We start from the raw sequence: 26,814 nt of genomic DNA on the forward strand, positions 1-26,814 counted from the left end.
AATATGATGTTGAGAAAAATACTTTCAATAAAATATCTCTGAATTTGAACTTCTTTTAGCTGTCGTATACTCATTTTTCAGGGAGTACACATACGATGGGATTTTGATTAACATAATCCGTGCACATAATCTAAAACAACAATATTCCACTTCAGTCTCTTGCTCCAGAGCAATCACTGGAAACCATTCTTGCTTTACTTTTGTTAGTGACTGCATTCATTAATCTTCATTACTTAAATTTTTAATTCTCATCAGTATTCTTTGGCTCCCAGAATCGTAGATGAAATTTAGTTCACGTATTTAGCCCCTCTCGTGGTTTTTAGTCACCTCAACTCTAATATTTTAAGTGAGATTATTGTGATTCGTTATTCTCTTGAAAACTTTGTAACTATAAATATATATATGGAATCTTCTATTTCTTGTTCATAAACATCACACATTAACTTTTGGCTCTTTACTACAAAACATGAGAATTTTGTATCCTCCACTCTGAACTCGATTGTTTATACCCCTTCACCTTTCCATGAAATTCTCATACAGATTTTTGTGGTGGGAATTGTTTTTCTTTCCCCCATTGTTTCTTGTAAAGCAAAGAATAGCATAGCATTCTCATCTGCTCAAAATTTTCTTCTCTTACAATCTCCTTCTCTTCCATCCACTTACATCCTCTTCTGAACATTTTCAATCCACCACTCTAATCTCTCTCAGCAAAAGATTCCCTTTCAAAGATATACTGACTCATTCATGCTGAAAATTATGTTGCAGTTATTATCAATGCCACACAGATTTATGTGCGATACTGTATTATCTTAATCAATAAGTAGAGCCTGTTTTATAGCTCTTCACTCCTCCACTATGCTATTTCCTCATGGTTTCTTGCATACCCCACAGCGCCTAATTCCACTCTGGACACTCAGTAAACATCCCACAAAGTTCTTTAATTGTAATTAAAAGATGATCACTCTCATATGTCCTTTATGATTAGGCTGACTCTTTTGTGTTAAGGTAAATCTGTCACAGAAAATGTTTCTCTAAACAGGTAGTTTGATCTTGAAGAAGGATACAAAAATAGATGGCAGATTATCATGCAAGGTTATTGTACAGCAGTTTTTCACCTTCACTGACAGAGTTTATGATAAGAATAAATGTTTTTTTAGGAAGAATATTAAAAATGCTTTTGCAGCTTATAAAACAATAGAAAAGATGCGTTAGCTCCTCCTCTAAATTTTTTTTTTTAATTAATGTTATGATAGATTACAACCTTGTGAGATTTCAGTTGTACATTATTGTTAGTCATGTTGTGGGTACACCTCTTCCCCCTTTGTCCTCTAAATTTTTAAACAACAAGGTAGATTCTCATTTTTCTCCAAAAAGCCACTTTTTGGGGGAGGGAGTTTTCTGTCTTTGTTCTATGACATATTTCCATTTGTTATTATATTAAAATAATATTCTTTTCAAATTTTAAACTTAAAATGGGCCTTTTGTAAAAGATGATTAAAAGTATTGAGAATTATTATTTATAAATAGAGGAAACAGTAACGGATATGTATTATTATATATTGCTTTTCAGAAAATACAGCTGTCCTCTTATTGGTTTTCCCTTTTCCAGGTATTTTTGCTACTGACTGTTGTCAGTTTGTCACCTGTAACACCCCTATGAAAGGTGGGAGCCAGAAAGGATAAAAAGACACTTTTTCAAAAACTTTTTTCTCAAATGAATTCAATGATAAAAGAAATATAATTTTAAAAAAATCTCTCAGCCTTGAGAAATAAAGCCAGATAAGAAATATCTATGGATTTAAAAACAGCATTTGAAACTATAAAACCCCTGATGCATTTCTCAAAGGACTTTAATGGCTTCTACCTACAAATCCTAGAGTAAACTAAAAAATTACCTTAAGTATCGTATTCAAGCAGCCCTAAATTTATCACTTAGTAATCACATAATAAAGTTATTTCCAATCAATACAAAGAAGGTAAAACTTAATAAGGTTTAATACACCCAACAATATGTGACCACAGACTTTTTTCTACAACAGTGCTGCCCAACAGCACTTCCTGAGACAATGGAAATTTTCTATTCTTCAGGGTACAACCAGGTGATTGCTAGCCACATGTGTCTACTGAGCACTTGAAATGTGGCTAGTATAACTGAGAAAGAGATTTTTAGTTTCATTGAATTAGCCACATGTGGCTAGTGGCTAATGTCTTGGACAGTGCGGTCTTAGAGAAAAGGAAGACTGCACACAGTATTACTCAAGTTCCTGGCAGGTAACACATTGTACGTTCAACAGGATTTAACTAAAGAAAAAAATAGTGGTAATATGCTGTTTTTGACAGTATATGTAAAAATAAAATGTATGACAGAATAGCACAAAGGATGGGAAGGAATAATTGGGAATTATTGTAAGGCTTTTATACTACAAAAAAGACTGGTCTAAAGGTTAGTTCTCAACAAATGGTGCTGGACAATTGGATGTCCATAGGCAATGAAATTAACCTTGATATATACCTCACACCTTATGTAAGATTAACTAAAAATCATATTCCTAAATTTACATTGTAAAACTATAAAAATTCTATAAGAAACCATAGGAGAAAATCTTTTTGTCCATTTGTTAGGCAAAGAGTTCTTGGGTATGATATAAAAAGCATATCCAGAAAAGAAAAATAAATTAGACTTTATCACAATTAAAATATTTTGCTATTCAAAAAATTTTAACTGTTAAGACTCAAGGAAAGACCCATATACCAAAGTAGGTACAGGGGTTAAGGAAATAAAAAAGAGAAGGTGAATCCCAGAGACTAGTAACAGCATGATGTCATTTTACCCAGAGTTGACAGGGCCAGAGAATCAAATGATGTTACCACAACCCAGTAGGAGCTAAAACCCTGGAAGAGGGGCCACCCAAGAGAAGCTTCCTTGGGTGAGGAAAGTACCACTGGCAAAGCTTCAGTGAGGCAAGAGATAGCCCTAGAAATAAATAATCTACCTCTAACCACCTTCTCTCAGTTATCCTACTTCTGCTTCCCAGGTGGAATCCAGAGGGTGGGGGAGCACGGGTGATAGAGTCTATAGAGGTCAGCCTCTCAGGGCGCACAAGAGAGTGGAGAAGAATAGCAAGTGGAATGGGGAGAACACCCCTCAGATTCCATTCTCTTTACCAGTCAACTTCTATCTTTGTCCTTTGATTAATTTCCTAAAAATGCATTCCCAATGCAGAAGAAATATAAAGTCCCATAGCCGCCATATCTTTGCAGAGTAAGGTCAATTCAGTCATAATCTTACCTGCATCTTAGATTGTACAGAAGGTCTAGGTATTTTGCTTTATCCCAAAGTTTTTTCACCTTGATAAATGGCAAAACTACCCCAGAGAAAGCTTGGGGAAGATTTATAATATACACTTGTTGCTATATTACAGTTTTTCAAAATAACCAGCCGTCTCTCTAAATCAATATGTTGCAGATCTGTAAACTGATTTAGGTCAAGAACTAGGTTAAGGGGCTGTGAAACCCCAGTGTGACTTGATTTAGATTTATCCCCACCGCGCATAGATGCTTTATCTCACATTTTATCTAGAATCCTTGGTGAATACTCCCATATTAATAATTCTGGCTTAGTCCGGTGTTACAATTCCTCTTCCTTTGAATAAAATCCTTAGAATATTTCCCAGCACTCCTCCTTGCCTCTTGCCAAGTGAAATTATCAAATGTCCTGCAACACCTTCAGGGTATACTGTTTCTCCTTTTGGAAAGGGTCCATGCGCTTTTTCCTCTGGCTAATACTCAGATATGTCTCATTTTGGGACTGGAGGCAATGAGGAGTGGTGAAGATGGATTCTGAGAATAATCAACATGCTAATTTGAGGCAAGTGCCCAAAGTGAAGTCATTGAAACATTTCTTTGCAAGGAACATTGGTTCCCTGAGCTAAAGGAGGGGAGCTGCTTCCATTGGCAAGAACATTTCAGGAGGATTTCTGGATTCAAAGTTTCAGCTTTGTCTGGTTTTGCCCAGTGTCTAAACCCCTAATGTTATGCTTCTACTCCTTCCCAACAAATTTTATTTCCTTAGGACAAATGATTTGGCAAGTTGTACATTTCACTGGCATTGCAACTCTGTAGCCCCTAGAGTTAGATCTTGGGTTTGGTTCTCAGCCTTGTCTGTCCTATGCTACTACAAGTAAGGGATTATTTTAAGGCTTCTCTTAAGATTTTCTGAATCTCCACCTGTGACATGAATTAGGAGTTCAGTGTTTTAAACGTATATTTATCTCTGCATAAATTCTCCAGAATAGTCATAAGCAATAATTCCACTTCATAATCTTAGCAGTCACCACTTTTTTTTTGCCCTATCCACTGTCTGGCTGCATGCCCAGTTATGTGAGCAGTGCGGGATAGGTTGCGGAGAGACTGAAAAAAAGACCCAGAGATGGTGAATAAGACATATGGGTTTATTGGGAGTTACTTACAGGGATTTCCAGTGGCAGCTGGCTGGATGGAAATGTGCGATTGCCACTGCAGGTGGGGAGGGGGTCGCTTATATAGGTGGGGGACACAAAGGCTATATGCTTGCCAAGAGGGGCTGTCCCTGGTATGACCAGCGTTCTCAGGAATAGTAGCTCACATGGAGGGGCTTTGTGTTCCTTTAAGACATGGAGTTTTTTGAGTGAGATAAGGTAAGATCCAGGTTGGCCAGGCCCTGGAGCACTACAAATCCGAGCAGCTGGGCGTCCTTCCCAAAAGGGGGCCAGAAGGACACATGGTTGCAATGGGCTGGTGGGCTCTTGCTGAGCAATCAACGCCCAGGCTCTACAGCCGCTGAGTGCCAAAGACAGTTGATCACTCAATGATTTGTGCTCAGTCAGTAGTTGATTTCATGTCATTCTAGTGCAAAATAGAAAACTGTGATGTTGTTCTGTCAGGTTATCAGTCTGGTCTTATATAGGAGAGCAAACTAATTGCAGAATCCCGCTCATAATACCAATTATTCCATCAGTTAGGGTTGTGGCAGAAAACAGGTGGCATATTCAAAATAGTTTTACTAAAAGGAATTTAAAGAAGATGGAGCTAAGTGAACCAAAAGAAGATGGTGACGCACCCAGTGGGTGATTACAGTGGGAATCCTGGAAGGAACAGCAGAGAAAACACAGGGCATCTGGAGAGACCTAGAGAAGTTGAGGAACCACTCAGCAGGTGCTATAGTCAAAGAGGAAAGCAGCTGCTGTTAATAGTGTAATGAAATAGGGAAGGGATTGGGAGAGTAAATACCTTGATCTCACTCTCCTCCCACCCTCCATTTCCTCGTTGGTGCTTTGCATTTACCGAACGCAGCCAAAGTCAGAGAATAAAGTAGTCTCGTTGAAGCAGTCTGTACTATATCTTAGGATACAGAGCAGAGCAGAGAAGGACAGAGAATAGGAGAGGCCGACAGGAAATAATGAGCACAAACACTTTAAAAGAATCTCAGGTAATTTCTGAAAGATCAGTATGTTAACTTCTCTTGTGACTACAGGTCTTAAAGTAAAACTTTGAGGAACTAACTTAGTAAATGGATTTTGCAGTATAACCTAGATGCCATCTAAGAGCACCCTGTTCTATTATATGAAAAGTGTTATGACTTGAAAACCACCATGTCATTCTGTGATGAATCCATTATTATTTTGGTAAACAAAGTATTTGCGTTTGGTATGCATTATTATGGTAAGCAAAAACAGCTATAAAATGAAGGTTCATTTTACCAGGAAGTCCACAGCAATTATACAACTGTATGTAAATAACAATAAATCTAAGTTTAATAATAATTTTCTTTGAGTATGTTTTTATTAGTGCATATGTAGTGGTTTCTAATTGTGATTTAATTTGCATTTCAAAAATAGTAATTATGTCGAATATTTTTTCACGTACTTATCAATTATATATCTTCTTTGATAAAATATCCATTACAATGATTTGCCAAATTTATATTGAGTAACATTGAGTGCCAATTCTTATTACTGAGTAATAAGAGCTCTTTTTCATATTTTCAATATATAACTGTCTAAATAGAGGTTTGGGTATAAATATAGATATGTAGACATAGGTATAAATATTTATAAATTATAAAATATATATAAAAAATATATGTGGAATCATGTATATGTGAAATGAAAAGGTAAGCCATGGAGTGAGAGAAACAATATATATAATATTCTATTATATATTTTGATATAATATATGTTGTATGTTATATATATCTGCATATGTATTTTATATATGTAATATATAATATTTTATCCCACTCCATGGGTCACTTTTTCATTTCTTTAATAGTGTCTTTCAAGCACAGTGTTTTTTATTTGAATGAAATTTATCAAATGTTTTTCTTGTATATTCATGGCTTTCTTCTAGCTAAAAATATTTGCTTAACCCAAGGTTGCAAAGATTTTCTCCTGTTTCCTTTTAGAGATTTCATTGTTTTAGCCCTTACACTTTGCTCTTTGTTCTAATTTGAGTGAAATTTTGTCTATGGTGTGAGGTAAGGATCAATATTCATTTGTTTCCAAATGTACAGACAGATATTACAGCACCATTTGTTAAGAAATATGTAATTCTTTTTGTTGAATCAACCTGACATAGTGTAGAAAAATCAGTCAACTAGAGATGTATGAGTATAGTTGAAAACTCCCTATTTGTTTCCATTGGCCCGTTTGTCTATCCATTTACTAATACCACACAGTTTTGATTACTTAGCTTTACATTAAGTCTTGAAATCTGGTAATCCAAGTGCCTCAACTTTGTTCTTATTCAAATTTGCCTTGCTAGTCTGGGTCCTTCACATTTCCGTATAAACTTTATAATTAGCTTATCAATTTTTATACAAAGCCTACTGGGGTTTTGATTGTAATTGCATTGGATCTATAAATAAATTTTGGGAGAATTGACATAACAATTTTGATACTTAAAAAAACATAATCTATTTCTCCATTTATTTAAGTCTTCTCTATTTTCTCTCAGTAATGTTTTGTAGTTTTCAATGTACAGATCTTATGTACACTTTAATTTATCCCTAAATATTCTTATTTTTGGATGCTATTGTAAATGATGTCTTTGAAAGTTACATTTTGTAATTGTGGTCAGTAGATATAAATGCAATTGGTTTTTTTAATATGGACTTTCAATTCTGTAATTTGTCTTAATTCACTTAGTTCTAATTGTTTTTTGTGAGATTCCTAAAGCTTGTCTAGTTACCTGGTCATGTTTTCTGAAAATAAAGACAATATTGACTAGAAATTATAAGAATGATCATCCTTGTCTTGTTCCTGATCATAGGGAGGAAAGCATTCAGCTTGAGTGTTTGCTTGTCTTTCATTAAGTGTGATGTTAGCTAGAAATTGTTTATAAATATCCTTTATCAAGTTGAGGGAGTGTCTTCCTTCTTCCTAGTTTGCTACCATTTTATTGTTAACAGGTGTTGAGTTTTATCAAATGCTTTTTCTCTGTTTATTGAGTCAACCATGTTTTTTTCTCTTAGTCTTTACTATGGAGCAATACATTAAGTTTTTATTGTTAAACTAACATATTTACCTGGGATAAGCCTCATTTGGTTGTGAGGTATTATACTTTTTATAAATATTGCTGGCTTCATCGTGTTAAAATTATGTTAAAGATTTTGGCATTTATGTTCATAAGGGATATTGGTGTGTAATTTTTTTCCTTTGGAATGTCTTTGGTATAGGAATAGTTTTGATGTAAAAAATTAGTCAGAGGGACCAGCCCAGTGGTGCAGCAGTTAAGTTCGCATGTCCCACTTTGGTGGTCCAGGGTTCACCAGTTCAGATCTCGAGTGTGGACCTACACACTGCTTGTCAAGCCATGCTGTGGCAGGTGTCCCACATATAAAGTAGAGGAAGATGGCACAGATGTTAGTTCAGGGCCAGTCTTCCTCAGCAAAAAGAAGAGAATTGGCAGCAGATGTTAGCTCAGGGCTAATCTTCATCAAAAAAAAAAGTTGATTGGAGAAATGTGCCCTCCTTTTATATTTCCTGAAAGAATGTGTGTCAGACTGGTATTTATTTCTAACTTAAATATTTGTAGAATTCCTCAGTGATGTCATCTGGACCCAGAGTTTTCTTTGTTAGAAAGTTTTAAATTATGAATTCCATTTCTTTAACAGAAATAGGGTTATTAAGATTTTCTGTTTCTTCTTGAGTCAGTTTTATTAATTTGTGTCTTTCAAAAAATTTAAATATTTTATCTAATTTGTCAATTTTAATGACATAAAATTGTCCATAGTATTATTTTATTATTCTTTTAATGTCTGTTGAATATGTAATGATGTCTCTTCTTTCATCCTTGTTATTGGTAAATTAGAGCCTTTTTATTTTTCTGTTGATCAGTCTAGTTAGAGATGTATCAATTTTATTTATCTTTTCAAATATTCAGATTTTAGTTTCATTGATTTTCTCTGTTTTTTTCTAAGTTACCAACATTCTCTATTTTTTTATTATTTCCTTTTGTTAAAAATTTACATTTCATTTAATGTACTCTTATCACTTCTTAAAGTGGAAAATTAGATCATTATTTTTAAGTGTTTTTTCTCCCCTAATATAAATCTTTAAAGCTATAGATAATTTCCCCTTAAGCACTGATATAAGTGCATCTCACAAATTTTGATTTGCTGTGTTTTCATTTTCATTCATTTCCCAATATTTTTAAATTGCCCTTGAGATTTCTTCTCTGGCTCATGGGTTCTATTAAAATATATTAATTGATTTCCAATTATTAGAGGATGATCTAGATTTCCTTGTTATTGATTTCTAATTGTATTCCATTGTGATCAGAAAACATGTATTTGATTATTTCACCTCCTTTAAATTTATTGAGTATTTTTTATTGCCCAGGGTGTGACGTATCTTCATGAATGTTCTATATGTACTTGAAAAGAATTTCTATTCTGAAGTTCTTGGGCAGAATTGGTTGACAGTGTTTTTTAGAATATTCTTATTTCTACCTCTACTGTTAATTACAGAAAGAAGAGCGTGGAAATAAACTATAATTGTAGATTTGTCTTCTTCAGTTTAAATTATCTGGAAAGCTGCCTTAGCTTATCATAGAACTTTTCATGGAGGTAAACACTGACACTTTTCTAAACAGATTCATAATTTACCTTTTAGTATTCATCACATGCTATTAAATTTACAGAATTCTATTTCCAACCTTAATTAAGACAATCCTTCTAGATAGAGGGATTAACGATTACAACAGATGAAAAATCACCAGTTAATTTTAAAATTCTAAACTGAGATCTATGTTTTTATTGCTTTGTTATATTGATGCTATTCTCTTATATAAAAGTAAACATTTTTCCAATATAGTTCTTCTATGAAGGAAAAGATGTCAATTTTAAAATTCTGTAAAATCTTCATAATAGAATCATATAGTTCAGATTGCATTTTATTTTCAAACCAACCATATATATATGACCATTGTCATATGGTCTGGGAATAAGTTCCTCTTAATATTCTACTCAAATGTTCTTTCTTCCTTAATGTAACCTCCACAGGGACTAAAAATAATTACTAAATTCTATCTAACTCAGTAGCTGTATCAGCAAATAATCCAGCCCCAATGATCCAATTTATTCTTTTTAAGTATTTTAGATAAAGTTGTTCAGTTTCTGTGCATATATGTGTGTCTCTCTGTCCTTTTCTCTTTCTTTATACATTTATGTTCGTTGAGTATTTTATTTAATTTTCCAGCCAATGCCTACAGTCCTCTTACGGTAGTAAATTAAGTTTGTTTTCTAAAATTTAGGTGCTTCTTATGATTATTTGGCATCTATGGTGACTGCCATCTGTGAAAATATTCAGGAAATAATGTCTTGCTTAACCCTTATCTCTTCAGTTCAATGATTCATAATCTGGCATAAAAATAATTTAGAACCTCTATGTTTCAATTATTTTCTCAACCATTTTAAAGTCAATTTTCTATATTTTTGACCTGTTAGTACTCTAATGACTCTACATTCTTGGGGAAATGATCAAACAGTCTAAGAAGCTGTGATAGATATACTCATTTAACCCACTACTATGAAAGCAAAGACATTATTATAAAGCACATTGAGCTGGTGTCACTGTTGCTAAGCCTTGAGAACATTCATGGACTGTTTGACTTTGTGGCATGGACTGCAAGGACAGCATAATCAGGGTACCACGATGAATCTTATCAGCATGTCACACAATCAATATTGCATTTGTTCTGCATTCTATCAATCAGTACCGTCCGTTAACATGTTGTTTTAAAGGTGTTTGGTGTCAGGCAGTGTTAAATTTAATCTTAAGTCAGTCATTGACTCTATGTGGGAACTTGGGCAAGTCATATATCTCTCAGATCCTCAGACCTGTTCTTTGTTGACTGAAGATAGTAATTCTGCCTAGAAAGATTATGGTGAGAGCCAAATTAGATAATATATATGTAGAGTACCTGAAACATTGTGTGGCAGTTAGTAGATGACTCAACAAATAGTAATTACTATTGTCATCATTATTATTTTCTACAATATAATAACTTAAATTTATAATAATGATAGTGAACTACTACAACCCTCTGATCACAAAAGGTTACACTGTGTAAACTAAAGTTTGGGTACAAGTATTTGCTATTTTCTTATAAGGCTTAGTTTTTAAAAAGTGCTATTCAGTATAACATGTGTATTTATATTTAATCAACGAGAGGAAATATATATTATAATCTTTCCTCTATATATTATAATATTTCCTCTTGTTGAAATATATATTATAATCTCTTTACATGGAAGATACTAGGTTTTGCTGTGTGCTTGAATACTTTCTTAGGGAGAGTTTGAAGGAACATACCCAATTATTTTTTTAAACTATATTTAATATTCACTATTCTTTAAATATAAGTATAGTTTTATAACTGAAACATTTATTATGTTTTATATTATCATAAATTGTATATAATGTATACATTGTAATTTTAAACCTCAAGTATAGTTGGTTAACTCTTACGTAGTGTTTACTCCATGACTAGCCGCCTGCCAAGAAGTTTACATGCATTATCTCCTTTATTTAATTTAAGCAGTACCATAGTACTCCTGTGTTAATAATTGATGCTATTTATATAGAATAAAATGAAAACAGAATCTTACTACCTTAGGAAATTGAAAAATCTTGATTATTATTAGTACTGTTAAAAATAAAGAAAATATTTAATGATTATTATAGTGCTCTAATTCATTAGATTTTAGAGACCTAATCATGAATATAGAGAACATCCTATAAAAATGACGTATAATATAAGTCAGATATATCTGATAAATCTTTTGATTTATTCTTCTTAGAAAGTAGTTATAGTGATACTCTTAAATATTCAATAGCCCATTTTCAAATATTTTATGGTATTTCATACTTCATTTTATGCCCTTTAATCTTTTTATTGAGTGTCTTTTCTCTATGAAATTTTCTTATACTAAGAACTTTAAAAAATCTTTGGTACTTCAAAGTTAACTATATTAGGAGTCTGTTCTATTATTTATGCCTCCTTTTAGACATTTTCGTGTAGAATCCGTGTGTGTGTGTGTGTGTGTGTGTGTCTAAGCCAGTCACTAAAGTTATGTTAAAGAATGTGTAATTGACAGGCAATGTAGTCAATAACTATACAGAAAAATTCTTCATATTTGTTGCCACAAGCTGATGATTAAGTCTTCTTGATAAGATCTAACACCTCTCATCCTCTGTAATTTTCTCTTCTATTTTTTCTGCTATTCTTTATGGTAAGTTATCAACAGTGGCGGACTCTCTGTGTATTCCTACTTTATTAAAGTATATTGCCCCATAGCATTACTATCTTTATACAAGGACCAGTCTTATGTACAAAGGATAAACACAAAATCTAATGTCACAGAATCCCCAAATTAAAAGGTACTTAAGAAGTTATTGAATTCAGCCTTAGAAAGATTTTTTAATTTCTTCTTTAATTGTCCCAATAAAGTAGTATATTCCCTACTTTAACATTAAAGTTTCTTCCTAAACTTTCGATTAAAAGAGTAGCTTGTTTTTATTTTCAGAGAGCTCTAATTGTGATGATTTTCTTTTTTGTACTGACTCAGATGGACCTCTAACTGTTAGACTGTGCTCTAGACAGGGAATGCATGTTCTATTATTTCAAAATACCCCTGACTTGCCACTTAAGTTTAGCCATTCACCACCCGCTCCCATCCTTTTTTCTAGCTCCTCCAAGGCCCCATAACCAAACAGAGTAACACACAAAATGAAGACACTGATGGGTATTCTTCATTCTCAGGCTAATTTTTTAACTGCTTTTCTCTGCTCTTTGCTCTCACTACACCATCCTTTGACTTCTCTTTCTATCCTTAGCTGTTTCCTTGGACTTGATGCCCATTTATCATTTGACTAATGTCTTGGCTCTTGTCGATGGTTATTCTCATTTCCTAAAAAGATATGCCAGCTTAGAACCCAATGGATACTACTCTAAGATACCCAGTAGATACTGCTGCTAAGACTCCATCCCCGGGACCCTCTACCTTCACTGGTCCTTTATCCGTGCTCACATTTTCAGTCTCACGCCTCGTAGGCTTTCATATGTTTTGCCTCTCACGTGGGTCGTTTTCCTGTGGAGCACACCTGCCTGCTTGTGGAAGCCTAGACCTCCACTGGAATATCATCTCCATTTCCCTGGCTATCTGAGCAGCATGGCTTTCATAATGCTCAGGTTCAGGAAATTGCTGGCTAATTTTTGTACACCTGTTATTTGCCCCTCACTGGAAAGCGTTTCTTATCTGAAGAAACATTTCACTAGATTAGATGAGGAATAGAGTCTATTGTATAGAGTTAAAAACAGGAATAGCTGAGTGCTTTTACTAATTCTCTTAGCATTTGAAATGTAGAAATGTAGATTTATCCTTCTGAATGTTACTTTCCTCTTTTCTAGAAAGAGATCATACTTATCTTAGCTGTCTGAATATGGATTAGGTAATGTTTAACCAGAATTTCTTTAATTCATCCAAAAAAGTTTTAAATATAAGCAACAAATTAAGCAGTTAAGGTTTCAGTTATTCCTTATTTTCCATTAGTGATATTGCTTTTTATAATGGTAAATTAAAATGTTAATATAATATTTTCACCTATGTCAGAAAATGAATTAGAAAATAATATTAATTTAAAAATAACAATATATACAAAGAGAATATTTCTTGAATTTAGCACACTTTTTTCTCTGGGACCATTGTATTAGCTACTCAAAATTAACGAGTAGCTTGTTTCTTATTTAATTTACTTGTTTCTAAAAGTCTGCAAGGATGATACATGCTGGTTTAAAAAATAGGAGTAAGTAATTTTGTTCTCAAAAGGATCAAGTGATAGTTTCATATGCTCAATGTTCTCTTAAAATACGTTGTCTAGTTGGGATTATAGCCAGTTATTTTTTAGCAGCTCACTGAAAGTGTGTTGCTCATACTCTGTTAGGGGATGGTTAATAGTGAAAATGATTCAAAGCATCTGTCTATAGGAGTAAATTAGTTTCCTAGGGCTGTTGTAACATAGTACCAAAAATGCAATGGCTTAAACAACAGAAATTTATTGTATCACCGCTCTGGATGCTGAAAGTCTGAGATCACAGTGTCAGCAGGGCCCTGTTTCTTCTAAAGTCACTAAGGAGGCATCTGTGCCAGGCCCTGGCTGTTGGTAGTTCCCTGGCTTGTGGTAGCATAACTCCAAATTTCACTTGACATTTTCCCTATGTGTATCTCTGTCGTTGTCTCCAAATTTTTCCCCTTTTTTGAGGACACCGGTTGTCCTGGGTTATGTACTGCACTTTAATGACCTCACTTTAAATTGATTACTCCTATAAAGACCCTTTCTCCAAATACAAACGTATTCTGACGTATTGAGGGCTAGGACTTCAACATATAATTTTGGGGAGACATAATTCAACCCAAAACAGGGAGTAGTATAGCTCATTGAAAGAAGTGTTATAAATTCTGATGAGATTCCATGTCTCATTTCTAAAAGCCTGCAAGGAATATACATGCTGGTTTGAAAAAATAGGAATAAGCAATTTTGTTCTCAAAAAAGTCAAGAAAGATTTTTGTGTACTGAATGGTCTCATAAAATACGTTGTTTAGGTGTAGTTATACCCAGTTATTTCTTAGATTATATTATTTTGTGTAGAAAAACAAATCCTTAAACTACTAAAAGTGGAAAATTAGTGGTCACCTGTTGTTGAAAGTAGCATAATTTCCAACTTGTAAAATCTTTGTTTAGCATATAAAACTATTTAGTAAAGTGAGTAAATATAATTTCCATTTTTAAAAGTTGAAAAATAAATTATGGACTAGTTTTATCAAAGGATGCTCATTTCCAAGTTATATTTTCCAAGTGAAAAAACACTAATAAATTTTATGTTTGACTGAGAAAAACTCTGGGTGAAATAAAATAGATAAATGTGTATCCGATAGGACCACTATGAATTGAAGATATTCTCCCTAGGGAGAATGTTGTGTGGGGTTTGGCTAAAAATCTAAGTGTGTATCTATAAACAACTTGTGAAAGCCAATTTTCTTATAGTAAACCACGTCTTTATTCCTTCAGTGATATTAAGATGGCATTTTGACTATGCCCATACATGGCTACGTGGAAAATTAACCAAATTTCCTAAGTCTGCCGATTATTTTTAGAACGTTAGAAATACAGGCTGTTCAGTGGCAGAAAATACAGAATGTGATCTTATGGTAATAATTCTGTCATTATGAAAATTTACCAGATTTATGTTCTGAATTTTGACCTGTTATCTCTTATAGAACTTTCCAAAGTACTGATTATTTTGTCAAAAAAATCATTTGTCATAACTATTATGTATTCTGAAAATAATTACCAGTAATGCTAGGTTAATGAAACTTGATATTTTTCACAATCAGTGGGCCATGACAGTGAAAAATATGGGAAAAAACTCGGTAGTCTTCAAATGTAATAATTACCTCTTGAATAATAAAAAATTGAATCTTGCAGAAATTTGAGAAAAACTATTAGTAAAAATCAACTTCCAAAGAGGAGATGCGAGTAATTCACAATTATGCGATAAAATGTATTTCTCTCAGAGCAGCTAACAGTGAAATAATCAATGCATAATGTGCATAAATAAATGTATTCATTACATAACTTCTTTTTACTTAAAACATGTCTAAACTTTATACTCATCACGTTGGGTCCGATCATGGTGAAGGGCAGGAGTCCCTGTGAATCAGAAGATGATTCTGCACTGACTCTGCCATCAACTAGTCTTCAATTATGTCAAAACATTTAGTCTACTGGGACTTTATCTGGTCATCCGTAAAACAGTAGAGTGCTTTCTCATTTTCCTTCCAAATATAAAATTCTATGATTCTATTTTCCACTTAAACTGAATAAAGACTAGTAAGAAGAATTTATTTATAGGAAATACAAATAAATAATATTTGAGCAGATACATATATCTGTACTTCTGGACTCAAATTTTAGTCAGGCATCCAACATAATGTTATTTGTTTTGTGTTTTGTGTATGTGCTCATGTGCATGTGTGTGGGCATCTGTGTGTGTGTGTGCTTGACTAGGAATGTCAGGGCCAAATCTCCTAAGCTTAATATCTTAAAACTGCATAAGAAGTGCTTAATTAAATTTACTCTTTAATTTTCTGATGGATTAAGTCATTGAAAGGCTGAGGGGAACTATACTGCTAAGCTCTGAGAAGGCTGGGCTTTATGAGACCGCTGGAGTTGCTGATGGTGAAGCTCCAGAATATGGAAGGGGAGAGGGCATCATTGCCCTGGGTGAAAATACCCCCCTTACCTGCCTTCCTCAGAGATAAAGGTGGAAAGGTTCTGAAGCAACAAGTGACTTGAACCCCTTTTACCATGACTCCCCTTCCCTCATAAATGCCAGTCCATCCTTTTGGGATGACTGCTTTACATTTTCTGAAGATACGTGAAAAAATAGATATTTGCCCCAAGCGATTTGTTTTTTCCTATTAGCTCCTTGTTCAGCCAGATATACTAATATTTCGAAAGTTATAGAGAACATTAACAAAGATTAACTTGCAGATTTTTATACTTAGAGAGCAAGGCTGTTTAACTTAATTTGCCAAAGTAAATCTTGTTTTTTAAACAAAATTTTAAGTCCATTTGTCGCCAAGAAAGTAAAACAGACCATAAAAACTTGATTTTATTTAATTCTATATTATGTCCACAAAGCTAATTAAAGCTTACTTTCCTTAGATTTTTGATTACTTCTAACATGTCTTTTTTTAGAGAATAGAATAAAATGATTTTTTTTTTCTTTTCTTCAGCAAATTGGAAAGGAGCAAAGATCAGTCCTATGAAGTTAATAAGGAGATTCTCTATCTGATGATATTCTTTTGTCATGAGTATAATATAAAAATAGAAACTAGTACAAGCGACTACTCCAGTGCCTGCTATAATTATCACACATTTTATGTGACTGTGAAGATTGCTATTGATTCTCCAAAAGACTGGAATGATTTCCTTTGCTCCATTGTGATCTGTTTCAACCTCAGAGAGTAGATGTGTCTAAAACTAGGACCAGTACTTTCCAGAGAACAAAATAAAAGATCTTGAGAGTTTATCTTATCCCTCATCCTTCTTCAGTATTAAAAATTGGTCATCCAATTGCTTCTGAAAGATCTTCAGGGGCAGAATTTCTACATTAAAAGGATGTTCTTCTAATTATAAAAGATGCTTGCACGTGCCAAATATAATCACAATTGGATTCCAACAATCAGACAGAACCCAGGAAAACATAGCCTTTTAGAAATGCTTAATTACATTGCAGAGTTTTTGTAAACTCAGAACCAGAAATTTTAATTATTTTTTAAATTGATTTTTTCCTCACGTTATTCCCATTGATCTCGTTTTGCTTGTTTGAGTTTTTCCCTAGCTCTGCATAAGTACATGCTTCAGCATTTCCCCAGTAAAAATAGCTTTTCAATTCAAGTTCCTTTCTCCTTCTCTTTTACAATACATCATAAAGTCTTGTTTTTCCCAATAACCTCTGACAGTGGCCATCAAGTGCCTTGTGCAATGGCACATTGCAAACCCATTTGATCTAGGTTTCCTCCTTACAAAGGATGTTGTAAAATATCCTTTCCCCAGCTCAGAATGCCTTGTTTCCATTTTCAGAATTCTCTTAAAGTTCTTATCTTTATTACTTCTATGCCCTCTATCAATGTATTTATAACTTTGATATTGCTTTGCATAGACTTTCCCTTTCTTTGAAGCCCTTGAACTGGTTTCTTCCCCCTCCTCTCCCACGTTTCAATCACTGTCACATTCTAGTGGCCATACAGGGCTGAAAGCAATTGATAACCTTAAAGTAATTTCCCACATTATTTAAAGTAATGTCCTGAACTTGCACATGCCAATCTCAGACTCATCTCCATGCCTTGAAGTGACTTAATCACCTTATCTCTGCTAAGCCCCAACCTGGGCCCCAATTCCTCCTTAGGATGAACTATTTAGACCTATGGTGATTTCTTGGTGTTCAAACCTTCTTTGACATTTACATTTAATATTCTATATTACGTTTCAGATATTATGTGCCATATATCTTTTGAACTGACTTACCTGTGTAAGTATTATCTCTCTAATGACATAGCAAACTCTTTGACTCCCGAGACTGCCCTACATAATTTTGTATACTATTACCTCCTGCCCCGCTAATTCTTAGCATAATTCAGAAAACAGAAGATGCATAATAAGTGTTTGTTGAATTGAATTATAAGTCTGTTCAATTAATGCATTAACATATGTTTACTTGGTTTCTTGTCTTTGCCTGATACTGTGTTTCTTTTCTTGATTAATTACCAATCAAAATAAATAAACTCCTTAGAGGCCCATTTTTTTCTTGAACCTGTCAAAGACTGAGGTAGGTCTTCTTTTGTTTTGTTTTCCTTTCAAACTAGGGATAACCTAGGCCATTGAGAGCAAGGAGAAATAACAAGTCAGAATCTCTTTGGGAAAGCTGAGGTCCTAGCATTAGAATTACCAACTGCAAATGCCAAATTTAGTAGCCAGAGACGGTAACTGAGGTATTGTTCCCAGAGCCAGAGGGTTGGAATCAGAAGGTGGAAGCAAAACACATGTAATTCAAGCATGTGTATGGAATAGTATCCAGGTGGAGAGGGAATATTCCAGAATGATTTCAATAATAATTATAGTCAATAGTTTCCACAAAAATCAAGTTTGGAAGTCTCCATCGTGTATTGCGAATGTCTATGTAGATACAAATTAGCTGAATGATTCCAGAATCCACAGTTTTTCTCCGGTAGCATGGCCAGTGCCTGGTTGGTACTCAGGTCCTGGATGCATTCCTTCCTGTTTATTCCATAGGGTTTAATTTCTGCACAAGATAGACTGTGCTCCCATAGGAGAAATGCATTCCACAACAGTTTTCCTAGTTTTGGATTGTTACATAAGAAGTCATCCCCGAGAGACTTCTGCTCCTAGTCGGCAGAGCACTTTGGGAACTGTTTAAGGAAAGGTGTTACATAAATGCGAGTCATCGACATTAGCTGACGTATGTTCCATTGTTCCAAGCCAGCAGTGTATTAGAACACAAAGAGTTAAAGCTTGTTTTTTTTTCCCTGATGCAATTTGAAAATTTTAAAAGCTTAATTTGTAGCAATACCTAATACAATCCTAGTTAAATGTTTATGAAACATCCTCGTTATTAGTTTTCCTTGTTGTTTCTGAAGGATTTACTTGAAAAGACATAATAAACCTTCACTTGTTTAGTGTGTAAAACACTCTAGGAAGTAAATATCCTTTTCCTGAAATTCAATTTATATCCTAAATTTTAAAATACAAGAAGGCTAATTGAAATAACTCAACCACGCAAATCAAATTAACTTGAAATTTAAATCTGATTTTTGCAAAATCTCAGAGTAAACAAAGGATAACCTCACACACATAATGAGGTACAGGATTAAGACAGCTATTTAGTTAATTCAAGCTAAAAATCTGCTTTCCTATAACTTCGATGAATATTTTAAGCAAAAGTACTTAAGTTTAAATTATCTGGAAAGCTGCCTTAGTTTATCATAGAAATTTTCGTGGAGGTAAACACTGACACTTTTCTAAACAGATTCATACTTTACGTTTTAGTATTCATCACACGCTATTGAATTTACAGACTTCTATTTCCAACCTTAATTAAGACAATCCTTCTAGATAGAGGGATTAACGATTACTTTTAAAGTAAGGAAACGCCCACCTCACATGTACAGGTCACAGATGTGATTCTTAAGCTACAGAAATTCTTAAGCATTATCCACTTAACTTTGGACGTGACATTTTTGGAAGTCTGGTTTTTAGTCCCTTCCTTAAAGCTCCTATATTTCATAAATACACTTCGTAAGCTAAGAATGGCGATGAGCAAACACCAGGTTTAGGGCTACCTAACACTGTTTTTTGCTATTTTAAAGCAAGAGATTTGTCACTAGGCAAACTTTAATTTGTTTTTTGTCTAAGGTTCTTTTATTGATATACTGCAGTGATTCTTGAAATTGGTTTGTACTGGAATCGTCTGTGATATTTTAAAGAAGTGTCCCCATCAGGTTTGCTGCAGCCTTACTGAGCCTGAATCTCTGATAAAGTGATGCTGAGGGATCTCCATGTTATGAAATCTCCCGGGGTGAGCCTGGTGGTGGGCGAGAGCCACTGCCAGAGGGGGGTGAATTTACGTTAAAAAGAGCACACAGTTAGACCGAACTTGAAAGTACATTGAAGTATTTATTTCAGCAAATATTTAAATTCAAGACTTTTTAGCGACCGTTACATTGGTTATTTTTGTCTTAGGTGCCAATGAGAGTACCAACTATTTTCACTTTTTACCTCTATCCTGAGTTTAAACAAATTGGAACGTCATATAAAAACGGCCTTATTGTAGTAGTATACAAAGCTAGGGAGAGATGAATTGCAGCTAGAAACTACTTTGAAGATCTCCTCGGTGATTAGGGACTAATTAGAACATATAAGCAGTGCCTGAGGATGTGTAAAAACAGCAGATTTCCAGAATTTTCCTTCTTTTGACATGGAGAAACACAAGAGATAGAGAGAGATCTGATCTATTCACAATATCCCGAAAATATAAAGGGCATGCATCTAAAATGAGAAAAGAAAACTGTTCTTTTAAAGACAGAATACCAAATACCCTAACAAAGAAGAAAAGATCACAGGAGAGAAGTAATTTTTTAAAAGTTAATGTATTTTGAGAATTCACTCCACTGGTTTTTTTTTTTTTTTTTTATTTGAGGGGCAGAAATTTGGGTTAACCATTTATTTTCTCCAAATTGTGTAACTATTAAGAGGACAATAAAGTCCTTAGCAGAGTCTATTTCCTGCCTGGAAAAACAAGGAGAGGCTACTACTGATTCTAACAAGTACATTTCAAGGAGCATAGGAGTTGCAATAAACATGAAATGGGTAGCGTGGCGCTCTGTGCCTCAGAATGATGATGTCTTCTGACTCCTGTTGCTGATGTCTCACTAAGGAAGGTACAGGGAACCATCAGCTCTCCTTTACAATCAGCCAAAGAAAGGGATTTGCACTTGCTCCCCGTCTCTCTCTCTCTCTCTGTCTGTCTCTCTCTCCTCTTATTTTTTAACACCTCATTCGATGCTCTTGACTTCAAGGCAGATTCTTTGACCTAAGCAGATTATTGAGGATGCATGAAGGACACAGCCAGCTAGCCGCGCTTTTCAAGGAAGAGATTTGGCTCCAAATAGGACACTAAGCTTTTCAGCCTTCTGCTGTTTACCTAGTCAGCAGGATCCAGTGTCTCTGGGTGCTTAGTGGACTCCTGGGGAATCAGAGGAGAAACAAAAGCAGAAGTGGCAGCCGCTGCAAATGTGGGAGTCTGTGCCATTAAAGGAAGCAGTTGCTAATAAGGGCCTGTGAGACCTAGGTTTCCTTGGTTTCCATGACAGTTATTAGGTACCATAGAAATTGAATTGTCTCCCACAATGCTCTTAGGGGAGGGGGGTGCTCCAGTGACAAAGCAGTGCAGTTATGACTTGCAGTAAATTGTCCTTTTGAGAATGCAACACTCCCTGGATTATTTGCTCCAGCATTTCTTTTAGACTCCCTTTCAGTGTGTTTGACATTTTGGCCAGAGACCCTGGCTTCTGCTGCACAGTGTCTCAAACACTATTTTTCCCCTTTTTGTTTAGAACTGAGCTTGGCAGAGCAAGGATATGAACAATTGTGCAGGTGGGCTACTCAGGGCGAGTGAAGAGCTAAGGCAGCCAATCAGGGACTGGCAACCTGCAACCCCGCCAGTATGCCCCTCCACCAGAGTTCCGTAATCCCAGCCCGGGAGACTGCCAGCAATGGGAGAAGTGCAATGGGCAGAAACAAAGAGAAGAACAAGGAAGTCGAGGTAAGAGGAGGTTTGATTTGATAAAATAGGACAGCCAAGCCAACAGCAGCCAACGCTGCTCTTTGAGCCTCAGGATGTGGCTAAGGTTTCAGAGCAGCTGGGCTCCCCCTTCAGTGTATAATAGTGGATTGGAAGAGAATCATTTGTAACTAACAGGAACATACTGAACGTAACCTTTATTTTCTGAATGAAGAAAGGGACTAAATCCATAAGGACACTTGCTGCTCGGCAGAGAAAAACTTATGCCTCTTTTTCTAAACATTCTACAGAGTCACTTGGGACTTTTATGGCTCATGGGGCACAACCTGTCTGTCCTGGATGACCGTGGACATTGCTGTCACCCGTTTTCAGACAGTGGGGCTGTTGATGTTGATGTTTGCTAATTCTGCCCACTGCCCATTAAGCCAGAATGTTTGAAAATAACTTTCTTGACAAAGTGACAGAGAAGCCAGAGATATGACAGCCGTGTCACTGAATACATAACATGAATTAGGATGACATTTCCCTGCCCCATAGGATCTGTTGCTCCCGGTATTCATTCAGTGCATGCATGTGTATTACTTTTGCTTGATGTCTGTTTCACTTGTATTTTTTCTTCATGAAAAAAGCATTATTTGAAATTTATATGGGCTAGAGAAATATAATATTCAACTTATGACATTTAGGCTTTATTTGGCAGTGAAATTTAGCAGCTGTTATTCTAAGTTAAACTGCTTGAAAAGATTGGATGCTGGGAACTGATTTCAAAGCTTTTTAAGAAAGAGATTGAGCAGACCAAGGATATTGGGTGAAAATATTATAAATATTGTTGTGTTCCCTAAAAGGGAGCTTGAGATAGAATGCCAGAAACTGTAATCCTCTTGTCTCCATAGCCCAGCTGTTGTCTAGTCCTGAGGTCTCAGTAGTTTTGTGGAAAATATCTTGCCCTACCTCTAGTTCTGTAATTCTGGAGTTTCTGAGAATGAAAGTTCTTTGTAAAAATGAGGAAAATTATTAGCTTAATATTAATTGGAAATATTCTCTTTAATATGTCTCTCTCCTTTGACTTGGTAATGTGATTATTAGAACAGCAAAGAGCTCGTAGCTTTATTGGCATGGGGGGGGAAATGGGGGACACTGATTAATTCTGAAAATAGGTATAGAAATGCTAAAAGCAAGATTTATAAAAGTTGTACGTTACTTACTCATCATCTAGATTCTCTGTATGAATTTAAGATAATTTTGGAGGAAACTTCATATGAAGATATCGGGTGGCAATTTTGATATCCAGAATGATCAGCATCTGACTGATATTTGGAAATGAAAACATTGTTTCAGTTCCAGGTGCCCCCTCCCCCTTCTTTGGCATCATGTCACTGAAATCTCCTGCTTTTGATGTCTACTTGGCGATGAATCAGATAAAGCTGGGATAGCTTACATTACTTTTGAAAGAAATAAAACCAACTTGTTTTTTTCAATGTCAGAAATAATAATGAAACTATTTTATCTCAAATAAAAATAGCCACAATCTTTATCCAGATATTGATGTTAAGCCACATCTTCAGATATCCTCACAAATCTTTTAAAGAAGTATCCATTTATGAACAACTGCCTTTCTTTCAGGGGCAAACACACCTTAATATGTCACAATGTGAGTCAGTGGGCATTCTTAAAAAAAAGGAAGTTAGGTTAATTATGAGAAAAAGAAAGGAAACTCCCAGCCTACATGTTATTTTAAAAAATATACATAGTTCTGAGTACCAGAAAGGGAACTATTTTTCAGGTTTCAAATACTTCTTGGTTTTCTATAGGATGGAGTTAAAAGTTTCTCTTAAAGAGTATATTTGAAATAATAATATTAAGTTGCACAGGCCACTAAATCTCTTCTTTTGATGAACTAAATAAGTAGTCTAAAAGAGTTGTAAATGCCATTTAAGGTGGATAAATTAAACAACATACACCCTGTGTGTTGGAAAGCAAGAAGAATCTATTCAGGACAATGATTTCTGTAATTTCAAGTGCTGATTCTCTCTAAAGGAAGGTTAAAAAGCATCTTGTACACATATGGACATTTCCTGATTGAACAAATGGGACACATCCTCCTTTGAAGTTTCTTTAGTGTGTTTTGCTTGTCTTAAAGTTATCCAAATCATGCATGTGCCTATGGGGCAAATGATCTAATTTCAGAATTAAGGATTTGCTAATTTAAATGTGAGCCAATTTAATTTGTTCCGTTAGAAGCTTGGAGTCTCTTGCATATACTAATCTATACATTTTATATCTAGATTATTTTTTTTTGTATTTTTAAGGCACATAAAGAAAAAAGGGAAAATAGGGAAATTATTAACTATTATTACACTCCAGAGTATCTAAGCAGTAAAAAAATAACTGCATTAAGGTTTAAGAAAAAATAATAATTCTAACTCCAAGCTTTATAATGGATATATATTTTGACTTTTTTCGTCTTTTTTTTTTTTGATGAGGAAGATTTGCTCAGAGCTAACATCTGTTGCCAATCTTCCTCTTTTTTTTGCTTGAGGAAGATAGCGCTGAGCTAACACCTCTGCCACTATTTTGTATGTGAGTTGCTACCACAGCATGGCTTGCCAAGTGGTATAGGTCCGTTCCTGGGATCTGAACCCACGAACCCGGGCCACTGAAGTGGAATGCACCAGACATAACCACTACACCATGAGGTTGCCCCAACGTTTTGACATATTTTGCATGGCATAGCATTATAACTGTTTATCTATTTGGTTAATAACCCTGGAAGTGCATAAAACAAAACAACACATTACATTCAGTGTGGATACAGTTGGTATTGATGTTTAGGGGAAGGCTGCATATATATCTTCCAGAGATGTCCACTCTACGGGTTGTTTGGTCAGTTAAAGGACAGTGCCTCAGACTTGCATTCCAGAGGCAAGATTTTATTAGCACAACCGGAGATGATCAATCTCTTTTGAAGTGGATAGACTAATCAAAGTTATAGATTTACATTCAATGTAGCTGGTTCAATTTATTAATTTATGCCTGTAGATAATTTTTTTTAGCGATGGAATGCTTCAGTGCAAGCTGCAGGGAAGTTTGAGAAAGGAAGTTAGTAATCAGACTTTCTTTGGAAATCCATGGAATCCCTCGAATCAACGAGGGAAATTCAATGGCTTAGGGTGGAGGATAGTTCACCTGCACCTTGGGACAGCCACAACTTTGGGGAAACAATGGGGAAAGAGACCTTTCTAACGAGCTTCTCAGCTCTAGGTCTCTCCAGATCTCTCATTCTCTAGTTGAGCAGAAAGACTGACCAGTTTAGCTTCTTTAAATCTCATCGTCTACTCTTCTAAGTGTGCCACTTTGCTTCTATTAATCCCTTTTTTCCTTCTTTTTTAGATATGTTAACACCACTTATTAGTCAGCAATTAATTCATGTTATGGATTTGGGTCTACAAGATATCTGTCTCTTACAAGAGCAATAATATTCTTAGCACTCTAGGGGTAACTTAGTTTAATATTCTATAACTGGAAATCATAATGACTGTGTAAATTCCAGTCTTAAGTCAACCTCTAGCACGTACTTCTTATAATTCTCTGATAATTCTAAGCAGATGTCTCTAAGGTCCACTCTGTTTCGAATGTAGAGATGAACTAGGGATCATAGCAGGGATGCTGCTGCCACCTGCACTGCGTGCTGCCGTGTACTCCATCAGCACAGTCCATTCTCAGATGATGGGAACTGCGTAAGAGGGGAAAAGAGGACCTGAGCCTCATGCTTCTAACCCTTCCTCACTTGCAAACTGACCATGCTGGGCAACTGTGCTTTAGAAGGTTTTTTGGGGGAAAAAACCCACAAAACTTTTGTTTATATGTACACTTTCCTTTACTGCTTTCATGATTTTATCATAGTTTCTCTACTTCAATTTTTCCTTTTTTTTCCCCAAAAAGAATGTTTAACTCTCCTCCGCTTTTCCTAGGATATCCTTTTCAAGATCTTCTACTTGCCTTTCAAATGATGGCCCAATGGGACACCTTTCCTTCCGCAAAATAGCTGCTGATCTGTTACTCAGCAATCCTTTCATGAACTTCAATGAATTGAAAAAAATATGGATTTTTGATATATATTCTTTGCTTTGACCATAGTAGATAAGTTATAGATTTATTAATTCTATTTCTTTAGTAGAAAATCATAAAAGTTAAATAATACATTTAATCTCAGGGTCAGAGTCTAATTTGAGATTAACTAATCCAATTTCAAATTCTATGTGTTACTTTACGATTAAGGTACCATAACCTTTTCACCTTCCTTAAGCAAAATTGATAGAATCAAAGGATCCCAGAATCACAAAGTCTCTTAAAAATTCTTTATCTTAATTCCATAATTGAAACCCATAGAGAATAAATAACTTGCCAATGTCACATGACTAGTTAGTGATAAAGTGGGACAAAAACTTCTGAATGCCAGTTTAGTGCCCTTTATATTATTACTGCACTTTTTCGTGGCACAAAATTATAATTCCAAAACATAGAAGGGTTAATGTGATTCCAAAGCTGGTGACTCTGAATGGGGGAGTTTGGGTTTCTGTTATTGCAGTTACCTGTCTATGACTCATAAGGTCAGGTGGGATATAAAATGGATCCTATTTATAGAATACAGCTAGAATTAATTTCATTAAAATTTAGAAAATAAAGTAAAATTAAATAATAATGGAGGAAATAGTTTAGTGGGGAGGATATTGAGCTGAGATTCAGGAGACCTGAAATGGAATCTTGGTTTCACTAAGCCTTTTAACCTTGAGTAAGTCATTTAACCTCTCCAGCTTGTCCCCCAGAGAAAAATGCATCTTTACTAGGAAATGCAGAAAAAAGTACATTTACTAGATTTCATTTCAAAAATGAGAGCATTTATTTTCTTCTGTTACTCCTTTAACATAATCATGTGGCCATGATCCACTCTGGGCACACAAAGACCATGATTGTCTTCAAAAGGCATGTTTAACTCAGGCAGGATAGGACTGAGCAGTAAAGATTCACCTTGAGTGGACACCTGTTGTCTCTGCTGTGCATCATCCACCCTTCATTCTGGTAACACTGATAATTTGGAGAACCAACCTGCCCATTTTCAGCTATATGATTCAGGATCGGCCTTGATTGGCTAAAACTGGTCAGTCTATCACAATACTCATCATAGTAATTGGTTTAGGAATGGACGCATAACTCCATCAGAATCAATAGCACACACTGAGACTTCTGGACTTTTTAGGAAGAGAAATCTTATTGCTCCTAGAAACTTCTGGAATAGACTCACTTTCTTTTGGATGGTTTGTATGAGGACATGAGGTCTGGATCTGGATATTGTGAGGGAAAATGTTGGAGCTTCCAGGGGACCCGAGA

General features: G+C 35.0%; 1 protein-coding gene across 9 annotated transcripts in view; it reads left to right on the top strand.

Moving 5' to 3' along the window:
* The window catches only part of MARCHF1 (membrane associated ring-CH-type finger 1), a 755,838-nt gene that overhangs the window by 309,811 nt on the left and 419,213 nt on the right, over positions 1-26,814 (top strand). For 5 of the 9 annotated variants that reach the window (XM_070608438.1, XM_070608408.1, XM_070608432.1 and 2 more), the window contains exon 3: positions 21,239-21,447. The exons of the other annotated variants lie outside the window; for them this stretch is intronic. Coding sequence is in view for 2 of the 5 variants with exons in the window: in XM_070608432.1 (XP_070464533.1) it covers positions 21,349-21,447 (99 nt within the window). In the remaining 3 variants the exon portion in view is untranslated. The remainder of the gene's footprint in view (positions 1-21,238; positions 21,448-26,814) is intronic. 9 annotated transcript variants of the gene reach the window in all.

The sequence above is a fragment of the Equus przewalskii genome, chromosome 2 (assembly GCF_037783145.1).
Source record: "Equus przewalskii isolate Varuska chromosome 2, EquPr2, whole genome shotgun sequence".
In the NCBI taxonomy this organism is placed as follows: Eukaryota; Metazoa; Chordata; class Mammalia; order Perissodactyla; family Equidae; genus Equus; species Equus przewalskii.